The following is an 11,321-nucleotide window of genomic DNA, read 5'->3' as shown; positions in this document are numbered from 1 at the left end:
CAGTATGAACATGCCACAATTTTCCTTTTAAGGTTTCTTTAGAAAGAGATCATTTTTTCATCAAAATTGGCAATGATTTGTGAATTTTGGCATAAATATTCCAGGTAGGACACTATTTACCACTTTGATATGTGAATTTAACAAGCTCCTTAGTCAACCTTACTTATCAGACCTCTTCTATCTATCTATCTATCTATCTATCTATCTATCATCTATCTGTCTATCTATCTATATCACTTGTATAGCTCATTGAAGATGTTTCTAGTCTCTATAAACCTTCTCAGAGTATACGATTTTTAAATTTTCTGAGACTGACCAGCAAAAGGCTCAAAAAGGACACCTAGTCAAGAAAGACAGCTTTTCTACCATAATTTCAGAACTTCCTACCTTGGCTACTAGCTTTTCAATGGACTCCTCTTTCAACCTCAGACACTGATAATCCTCTCCATCATCATTTGACCAAGCAATATAATTCATATACCATCAAACCAAATCATTTGACCAAGCAATATAATTCATATACCATCAAACAGCATCTCAAAGGAGGTAGATAGAAAGAATATTAATGATAATGGTAAAAAAAAAAAATAGTATTTCCCTCCCCCCGAGCATTTAGACTGTCAAAAGAATACAGCAACATGACATTTGAAAATAATTTTGCTAATTTGTGGTTTCCTGAGGGGAAATGAAAATATACAGTGAATATTTTCCACTTTCAGATATGAGTCATGGTGTTTAATAACTGACTTTAAAGCTAATAAAACATTGAATCTCCCCTCAACTACAACTCGTTCTCTCATGAAGCATAATGTATTGAAAAACCAAGCATTATGTAGACTTATGATTACTGGAAAAATAAGAGCATGGGGTATGTGGACAAACAATGTTACAAGAAAAGAGAGAATGAGTTTTTTAGAGTAACAAATTTAGTTGTTCAAAATCACCACTATAGAGTTTGGTCTTATTGACATGGACAGAATAATAATTAGCAATAATTTTGAGGCTTAGCTTAATGCCAGGGACTGTTCTGAGTATCTATTTGTTCCTTTATTTTCTATTTATGACAACTGTAGGAGAGTGGCTGACTAGCCTCTGGTAGCAAGCACTCTCCCAGCTCAGGTGTAATTCTTAGAATTCCTTCAAAAGCCCCAGTTTGCTTCAGGGTGGGTGAGTGGGTGGCAGAGCAGTGGCACACAACTCAGTACCAGATGTAACAAAGTAAGTACTCAGTGTTGAAACAGGGAGTGCCTTGGGGTCACCATCCACCCAGCTCTTTACTGCATGTGAGTTTACATGTAATAATCCTCTGTGTATTGCTTTATTGGAGAGGTCTTGTCTTGTTTTTGATCCCATCATTCCTAATTCCCACAACCCAAAGAGGTCAAGTCAGTATTATTGTATCTCCAATTTACTAAGAACGAAACAGACTCAAAGAGTTACTTCTTAGTTGGAGATAGTATCTGATCCCAGGTGGCTAACTGCAGAACCCGCACTTTTTACTTACTAGAGAAGAAAGGGGTCAATATTCTGGAAGCAGGTATTAATAGATTGGTTTCCAATCTATTATTAATTAATTGTATGACCCTGTGTAAATTACTTGAGCTTTGTGCTTTGATTTAATCAATTAAACAGTTAAGGATAATACTTTTGTTGGAGAGTGCCTGTGATAAATACATGAGGTAAATCAGAATAACATCATGTACATAGTACATATGGAGTTGATTTCAATTATGATTACTAATGTTTTTTCTTTGTAAAGTTCTTTATAATTTGCAAAACACTTTCATATAGTAGATCAGCTCATCCTTGCAAATTTATAACATAGAATAGAGGTTTCCTTATTTATTTATGAGATGAGACCCAAAGAAACCAGATGGATTGTCTAAGGTCACTGACAGTGAGGGAAGGAGCCAGTTCTGCTGACATCAAGTTCAGTCAGAGTTCTGTGCCATACATTCCTTTCCTGGGAACTACGGCTAGGTCCTCAAAAACTGCCTTTAGAATGGCATGGCCATGCAGGTCAAAGGGCTGGGTTTACCCAAGAAATTAATATTGTAGAAGAGAAATAAATGTATAAGAAACACATAGGGATCTCTTTTCAGTTGGTTTAAGACAATAACTACACAAATTATGCAAAGAGTTATGTAAAAGTGTTTAATATGTGAAATACAGCTATTTGAGTTATAAAGGCAGACAGTGAAGCAATACAATTATATAATCTTACATACATATAGAAACATGGTATTACAAGAAATTTAAATTCTTTGTTTTCTCTTTTATGTCTGTTTATTTTCTCATTTTTCCATGATGAGCGTGTATGCATCATTTAACTAACAAAAGATATGAACTTAAAAAAACAGTGCTTAGAAATGGATATATAATTTAGAGTAAAGCTCTTAGAAATTTCAGTTACCTAAGGTTGCCCTCTACTTCACATATAAGTAAAGGATAATGTTATTTTCTGTACAACATGTATCTTTACAGAGTTTTCAAAGACATTTCAGTGTGGGCTCAATTTTTGGAGAGGAGTGCTAGTGCTTCTCTCACTCCAATTAGCTCATTTCTGTAAATGAGAGAGAGATTCCAGGCCATGAACTTTGACTTGGAAGTTTTTGTTCCAGATGTCTAGAATAGGAACCAAAAAAAAAAAAAGGAAATGGAGAGATATGTCTCGTAGTTGAATGAAGCTCTGCTGAATCTTTCCAAACAGAAACATTTACCCAGGAACCTCCCATCTACCATTCGTATAAGAACCAATTTTCATTAAAAGAGATTTTGACTTTTATGCTTTGGTTACCTACCCTTTATATATCTGTGCTTTTTTTATAAAAACAAATGAGAGAATTTCAGGAAGTTCATGGAACAGTAGAAATACAGTCCAAGTTTATTTGGGTATAAAAATTTTTTGGAATCAGGACCAGCAGAAAGTGTAATGGTTACGTTGCTGGACTCCCACATAGTCGACCATAGTTGGAATCCCAGACCCAGTGGCTTAAAACGCAAGCTGGGCACATGTGCATGCATACTGAAGATCCTGAGAGGAGAGTGGAAGAAAAGGGATTGTGGTGTGGCCATACCCCCTGGGGGATGATTTCTTGCTTTATGTTTTTCTATCTCTCTCTGTCTCTCCGGTGAGTCCACATGCAGTATAGAAAAAAAAAAAAAAAAAACCTCTCTCAAAAATAATTTTTTTAATCTGTGCATATATGTATCTGTGTATTTTCATAATACACATTTTCCTTGAACTTTTTGAAGAACATTTGTATCTGAAATATCCATCTCTTTTAAAAAACATTAACCATTCATCTTTCAAAACATGCTTTCAATTATCTTAACAGAAACAGGGCCATTTTAAAAAATAATGACGAGTCAATTATCTCCAAAGTAGCAAAAACTCTAGTTAGATTTGGAATAAATAATTTTTATTTTTTGTTAAATAATTTAGTAACTCCACATTTTACCCATTGAAGTGTTAGAGGCAAAAAGAACACTTAAGATCTATCTAGGGACCAAGAATTGTCACAAGTATTATTAGACTTAGATTTATTTACATGTAATAGAAATCCAAGAAACAGCAGCTTATGCAAAACAAATATTTTGATTTTTTTCTCACATAAATGTTTACAGAGGTAATCAGTCCATGGCAGGCCAGAGTTAAGCAGTTTCAGGTTCCCATTAGGAACTCAGGTTCACTTACCTTTTTTATAAGCCTTTATAGTACTCCTTGGCATCCTCAGGGTCACCTTATTATCTGAAAATGGCATCAGTATGTCCCTACTTAATATATAACAAGTGTCCACACTCTATGACTGAAACTGATCAACTAAAGGATATAGAAACACAGTATATGGATGTAAATACCAGATAGAGTGTATGTGAAAGAGGAGAATCTGAGGAAGGACATTTAGAGGAAAAATAGAGAGGCAAAGCATTAATGGCACAAAGAAATGTGGTATTATCTGTTGAAGATATTTTGTAGTTTTATCAACTGTAATAGGAAGAAAGTTTCACCTGTTGAAATATCCATTTTGTAAGCCAAATAATAATGTGATTTAATGTATAAAAGAATATGAAATAATTAATAAATAAATAAGATGTTACAAGGGAAACTACGTCATTTAATTTCCTAAACTGGGCATATTGTTATCCAATTAAAATTTAGGTGGTATTAGACAAGAAGATAAGAAAATTGGGTATGACATAAGTAGTTAACAAACAGTGCTACACATGTATTAGGCAAAAGTCTTTTTTCAAAAGTCTTACTTTAGGAGGTTGAGATTCCTTGTAAGCAAACCTTTATATCCAAATAAATAGCAAAAAAGACAGATTTAATAGAGAGAAAAGTTTTAAAAGACAAAAATGTTAATAAGAAAAAAAGTAAGGCACTATAGTGCCTAAGGTATTAGTCAAAATTTATAAATATGTATGTGAAAAAAAAAATTGCTTTCCCAGTACTCAAAAGAATAAAAGACCTCCACATGGTACTTGAAAAACAAATTTGGAGGATAAGATGGGAAAACTATTTTAATATCTACAAAATTTAACTATTATAATTGTTACTGTAAGAACAGAGGCAGGGGGAAAAAAAGTATTCAAGAAGGGTTTTAGTCCAGTTAAGCATGACATGAATTAACGTGTGGGTGCCCTTCTCTCATTGGAATATTAAATTACCAAACTCAATCCAGGCTCTGATTTCATGACTTCTTTCTTAGAAATTTCCCAATGGCTTATATCCTCTGGAAAAGAAGATTTTATAGTTCAGATAGAAATTTACCTTTCCTCTTCTCCCTTCTCTGCACTCCCAACCTCAGTGCATTTAACTTCAGTAAAATGGAGGTCTCTCTTCAATCTTCCTGTTATAAAGAAACTTCATATTAAGTCTGTTGGGATCACTGGGAAGAGGGGAGGTGTGTAGAAATGGTAAAGACGGTGAAAGAAAACTCTCCTGGGAAATGGAGAAGGAATTTGTTCTTCTGACATCAGGAGGATATAATACAAAGTTAGGAAGAACTGAAATCACCAGACCAAACTAGAAAAGAGGAAATCATGAAACATAAATAGCTATTAGGAAGGAAATGGGAGAAGCTGAGAGACTTAAAAAGCACTCTTTTCATTCTTTGATACTTTCTACCTTCACTGTAGCAGGGTGGTACACATACGTGTGACAGACGGCAGAGGCCATGGTGGAGGAAAGATTCTCAGAAGACCAGGCCTTTCCTTCTTCACTGCAGGAGAAGGTAAGAAAGAATTCTTCCTGAGAAATTTCAACTCTGTTTCCACTTCCTTTGTTCAAAGGCAAACCAACTGTTGCCTTCATGCCAAGTAAGCTTTGCAGTTGAAGTAGAAGAGCAATTAATGTAATTAACAGGGAAGAAAGCAAAACTGGAGAATTGCCCCACATAAGGAACATGGCCTTATACAGGAGAAGCCAGACCAAAGGCCAGGAGCTAGGCAGGGACTAGGCAGAACTTAAAGGGGATGTTTTGATTAGGATTTGCCATGATTTAACTGGCCATTCTTTATATGTTAGGGTAATATGAGAGGTCTTTTGAAAATTCATGGAAAACGTATATTATGAAAGGACTTCAAAAGTTATTTACATCAAAATAAATTTATAATTTGAATCTATTTTTCCATTAATTTTTGAAGTCTCCTTGTACCATCAAACCTGGCTTCCCAAGAACAGAGGATCACTCAATAATTCAGAATTTTTATATACTCCTCATATCTCTATCTCATGGCCATTGTGTCTTCCTGGTTTATCTATTCCAGTCCTGTAAGTCTCCATAATATAAAGAGAAATCAAAGAACGATAGTGCACTCTATTTGACAGTCAGGGTTCAAAGACAATCTTGCAAAAATGTGGAAGAGTAGCCGTGGCAATAGAGTGAAGCAGCATGAGGTATAGTGAGTGATGTCTGAGTCATAAAGATGATTCTCCCAAGCTTTCCCTGAACTTTTCACTGAATTCTGAGGCATGTAGTATAACTATGATGTTCCTGCCACTGAAGGGATATTATTTGGAAATGGCCGCCTCCAGGCTTTCAGAGCCAGCTTTATGTGATCCCCCAAGCACATTATCCTCTTGGTAACTCAAGGAAGAGAGAGAGAGAGAAAAGTCATGTCTTTTAATACTGAATCTTCCTTTGCCCAAGGGCATGAGTTACTGAGGAAGCCAAACCCTCTCAGGAGGGCAATGCCCTGCACTAGTGGTTAGCTGCCATCTCTCATTCCCTGAGCACCAGTCTTATCTCCTGTCTTTTCCCACTGTTTCAGGGCCTTCAATGAGGACATAGGATTGCCTCATTTCATAATGGGGAGAGGCTCTACCATGAGAGGAGAGTAAGTAAACAATGACAAAATGCTCAAAGCAGCCTGCTACCTTCAGCACTGAGTGCTGAACGTGAAGGTATCAAGATTCTGCACCTCCTTTAACTGCTTTTTCCACCTCATCATTGCTTTCTTATATTCTTGATGTTGTACCTAACTAAATTTTGGGACTTTCTGTTTTCCATAATGTCAGTAATACAACTCACTAGAAATGTATCCTGAGTCCTGCCTGAGACTTTCCGTAGTGACAACAGCAACCTTGGAGGCAAAAACCTAAAACTGAGGTCCACCCTCTGCCAATTTCTACTTATTTGACTTAATGCCAGTAACATAGCTTTTTGATATTTAACTGCCTCATCAGTAAAATAAGGATAATAATATTGAGCACACAAATGCCAGTGGTTAAGGATCAACTAAGAGTATGTGTTCAGATATTTTTTTTTCCTTCAACCCATTCTAAAATGGACAAATAAATTTGACATCTAGTCCTGGAATAAGGCTATTATAGCTGAGAGCTTCTCTCCAAAGAACTTAGTAATGCGAGCTAATCATCTTCAACAGGTAGACCGGGAAGTGTCACCAACTTCTCTGCTGAGATATATCACGAGTTTGAGTCTGGTTCTTCTTGCTGCCCTCTCTTTGTCTCCACTGGCTCTCTATCTGCAGAGGGGCACATGTCAGAATGTACAACTTTAGTCTTCTACTTGGCCAAATGCTTCCTTAATATTGTAATCACAGTTGTTTGTCCAGTATATCTTAGAGCTCCTAAGAATGTTATATATTAGAAGGCCCTGGGCTGGGATTTTGCACCATTGTAGGATCTGACAATTCTATTCTTTCTCCTCTTTTCACAGAAGCAGTGCAAAGGATGGAAAGACTCCTCTTCTTCCCTTACTGCTGGGACTGATGAATCTCAGTGTGGTGAGCTGGGCCTGGACTGCCCCTGATTGCACCATAGCAGATGCCTCCCTATTGCCTAGGCTCTCCTATTACATCCCATTCTGTTCCTTGGCCCCAGGACTACACTTTTTTGCATCATGCTCTAATGTTAAAGACTTGGCTCAGACTCTGACAGCAATACCCGAAAAAATAGAGGTGCTTTGCCTTCAGGGCACAATTCCAGTCCTGCCAATTGATGCCTTTGCTAAGTTCTCCTCTCTTCAGCTTCTAAGGCTACAGTTGGGCCCCATCAAGATTACATCTGGGGTATTTCAAGGGTTGGACCAGCTGCAGCACCTTTCCTTTGAGCATCATGTCCCCTGTTGCCTGAATCTGTTCCTCTCTCCAGATGCCTTGGAGCCCCTCAGATCCCTCCACAGCCTTTCTTTTGAAGGCTACTGCCTGAATTCTAGCCAAAATATCCAGCTGCCCATTAGCCTTAGTCATCTGACCCTAAGACACAGTTGTCTGACAGAGCTGCAGGAACTGCAAGGGATCTTCCAAAATCTTGTACCTGGTTCCTCTCATACTGCCAGTTCTATACCATGGTCCATCTCTGTAGAGGTGCTGGATCTGTCTGGCAACCTGCAGCTGAGCCAGGTGGGCATAGGAGCCTTGCATGGCCTCCAGCTCCAGTCACTGAGGTTGGATGGAACCCCAGTGAGTGCAGTAGGCCTCCCAGCCTCAGGGCTGCTCCACCTGGACTCCCTCTCCCTTGTGGATAAAGGTATAGAAAAAATGCCTGAAAATGTGACCAACTACTTCACACTTCGGGCACTCAATCTTGGCAAGAACAAAATTCAGAACATAGAGGATGGAGATTTCTCAAGCTGCCACTCCCTCGAAGTCCTCAGCCTTCATGCCAATGGCCTGAAATTTCTTTCCCCCAAGTTTCTGAGTGCCCTGCCCCAGCTTCAGAGATTCAACCTATCCATGAATAAGCTTGGCTCAACCTTGGTGCTTCCTCAAGGGCTGATCAGCTCAAACCTGAGGGTGCTAGATCTGTCCTACAATGAGCTCTATACTCTACCCTATGGGGCCTTCTCTTCTCTTCCACAGCTTCAGGAGCTCTGGCTGAGTGGCAACTACATTGCCAATTTATCCAGTGAGAACTTTCAGGGACTGAGATGCCTGACCACTCTAGACCTGAGTTGGAACCAAATTAAGGTTCTAAAACCAGATTGCTTCTCCTCTCTTCTTGCCCTCACCTCACTGAACCTCCTGGGCACTTATTTAGAGAGAGTTTCAGGCAATCAGCTACAGGGTCCCCAGGAACTGAACCATCTGCAGCTAGGATCTTTTATGATGCTGGATATCTACCCTCCTTGGCCTCCTGCACTGCTCAGCCTGGAGGTATGGACAGAAACATTGCTTCAGTTTAGTGTCCCCAGTGGAGAACCTTTCTTGTTCTTGGAAAATCTTACCATACAAACAACGTACGTGAAACTGCTTCAGAAAAATATCACACTCCATTTCCCCTCTCTGCGTTACCTCACTCTGCGAGGCTGCGACCCCTACATTTTCACAAGTCATCTGTCCGAGAGATTCTTCCCACAGCTTCCAGCCTTGGAGCACTTGCACTTCTGGTCTGATCATAATGGTCCAAGTGACCTGAGTCTGTCTGGGATGCCCAGCCTGCGAGTGTTAGAGCTAGGAGACCTGGACTACTTCTCTAAGTCATCGAGTTCAGTAAAGCTGGAGGTGCTACTGAAGGAGCTGCCTCAGTTACAGGTGCTGGCATTGAGCAACCTCAACGTTGGGAACCTTTCTGTCCTTAGCCTCCAGGACTTGAGCCCCCTCCGGTTACTGCTTCTCAACTCTGAATGGACCCTGGGGCTGGACAGTAGCCTCCAGGAGCTAATCCCACAAATGCCTCAATATGTTTATTTCTCAGATATTACCTTCACCTGCCAGTGTGAAAGCTCCTGGGTGGGACCTTGGGCAGCAAGGGCTCCAAACACCTACGTGTATGGGCTGGAGAAATCCATCTGCATGGCCAATGCCTCTGACTACTCTCAGACTCCACTGCTCTCCTTCCTTTCTAGTCACTGCCCACATGACGCTGAGTTTCAGAGTTTTCTCGCCAGCTTCATTCTGGTGCTTTTGCTGACTACTCTCGCATTGCTTGTGTGTCCCAAATGGCCCTGGCTTCACCACGTCCGCACTGTACTGCATGCCTGGTGGTTGAAATTGGGTGGGCGGGGCCCCAGAAGCCAATTCCACTATGATGTCTTTATCTCCTATTGTGTAGAGAACCAAGACTGGGTGCTGAAAGAACTGGTTCCTGCCCTAGAAAAGCCTCCTCCAAGTGGTGGGGGCTTGAGGCTGTGCCTGCCTGAGAGAGACTTTGGGGTTGGACAGGACAGGATGGATGCTATGATCGCCAGCATGGAGAACAGCCGAACCACCCTCTGTGTGCTCAGCTGCGAGGCCCTGGGAAGCCCCTGGTGCAATCTGGAGTTAAGGCTTGCCACCTACCACTTGATTGCCAGGCCTGGGACGGCTCGCCTTCTGCTGCTCTTTCTGGATCCCATTGATCGGTGGCAGCTACACAGCTACAACCGCCTCCTCCGGTGGCTCCAGAAGGAGGATTATTTTGATCTGTCCCAAGGAAAAGTGGAATGGAATGCCTTCTGTGAGCAACTTCGGAGAAGGCTAAGGAAAGCTGGACAAGAGAGAGAGGATTAGGGCCTCGGAAAAAACGAGGTAGGCATGCAGGAATAACTTTCAGCAGGGGCCTCAATACCATCACAGGTAGGCTCACAGGGGGAGTCAGCAGGCAATGCTTACCTCACTTCTCAAAGTAAAAACAGCACAGATAAAGACACCAGATGCCAATGGGAAATCACATTTGAAAGCACTTGGAACCAAGGTGTTAATTCAAAAACTAGTTCTGATACCTACTAGTCTTTTCACAACAGAAGGCATCCCCCAGAAAAGAAGATACAAAAAGGGTTTGGAAAATCCGATGCTCATTTTTCAAAGGGGATTCATTCTGTCTCTGTTGAAAGAAATTTATTCATTTCTTTAGTAAAAAGCTATTTTATTCCAGAGGAATGGGGCAAAAATCAATGAGCTGTTTGTCAGTGTTCTAAAGTTAAATTGAAACTATGCTTGCAATTCACTAAAGGTTCAGCAAATTTAGTTTCCCTAACTCACTTGGTTTTCAAAGCAGTATCACAGGGGTGAGGATAATAGCTTAGTTCCTGTATTACAGCTGGGAATCCCAGCACATAAAGGTTCAGTGATTTATCACCCTGGCACAGTTCCTGTGCCACAAAGTTCAGATCTGACCCCAGTTCTCCTGAGTCAAAACCCAGTAGTCTGTGCTTTCAGCTGTCTTCTAGTTACCTCTATCCGATGACAATTTGCCTCATTACAAAGTAAAAGTCAGCAAAAACGGGGCAAACACTTTAAAAATACATGCACATGATTTATTTCCAAGAATTTTCTCTCAGATTTTCAGAAATTTTGCATGGAATAAAGATTCTGTGCCCTCAAATAGATAAAGTACTTTGAATGAATGTATAGATAAATAAATAAATAGACAAGACTTATGATATGATAGTAAACATGAATATGAACAAACAGCATTACTAAGTTTCCAGTTTGAAAATAATTGCACGTGTATCTAATGTATGCAAAAATTAAAAAGAAGAATGCTAGAAATGACCCTAGGAATTGAGCTGTGGATGATTTAAACTTCTTATACTTTCCTGTTGTTCATTTTTAAAATAAGCATGTATTAGTTTCGTAATAGTAAAAGTTTTTAAATCATTTCTCTTTCAAAAATGAACACCTTAGTGTAGATTAATTGCTAATAATTTGAGTAATTTTCTGCTTTCTGCTGGTATAATACAAGCATGGAAGAAAATATGAATGCTGAAACATGGAAAAACAGCAAAAACAGAACAAAACCACCACAAATAAACTTTATCTATTTCAGAAATCTGTCTCTAAAATGGCTTCCTTAAATTGGTCCCTAGGCTATTTACTTCTTCACAACTAGCCAAAGCCCACCAGTGCCAACATTTTCTTGAGTTCATTTATTT

General features: G+C 39.6%; 1 protein-coding gene across 1 annotated transcript; it reads left to right on the top strand.

Moving 5' to 3' along the window:
- The first annotated feature begins 5,064 nt into the window (after positions 1–5,064).
- On the top strand, positions 5,065–10,815 carry LOC102471964 (toll-like receptor 11). The gene is made up of 3 exons (XM_006149416.3): positions 5,065–5,237; positions 6,277–6,342; positions 7,185–10,815. The coding sequence occupies exons 2-3, from the start codon at positions 6,314–6,316 to the stop codon at positions 9,955–9,957; spliced, it is 2,802 nt and encodes a 933-aa protein (XP_006149478.1). The 5' UTR covers positions 5,065–5,237; positions 6,277–6,313; the 3' UTR covers positions 9,958–10,815.
- The last annotated feature ends 506 nt before the right edge of the window (positions 10,816–11,321 follow it).

This window comes from Tupaia chinensis, unplaced genomic scaffold, assembly GCF_000334495.1.
Source record: "Tupaia chinensis unplaced genomic scaffold, TupChi_1.0 Scaffold000260_1, whole genome shotgun sequence".
Lineage (NCBI taxonomy): Eukaryota > Metazoa > Chordata > Mammalia > Scandentia > Tupaiidae > Tupaia > Tupaia belangeri.
The sequence above is the reverse complement of the archived record's forward strand: the minus strand, read 5'-3'. Positions and strand labels throughout refer to the sequence as shown.

Excerpts from the sequence above, each read along its gene's own strand:
- LOC102471964 (XM_006149416.3), top strand. The coding sequence starts at position 6,314 with ATGGGGAGAGGCTCTACCATGAGAGGAGA. Across the intron at positions 6,343-7,184 it reads GGCTCTACCATGAGAGGAGA|AAGCAGTGCAAAGGATGGAA; the intron begins GTAAGTAAACAA and ends CTCTTTTCACAG.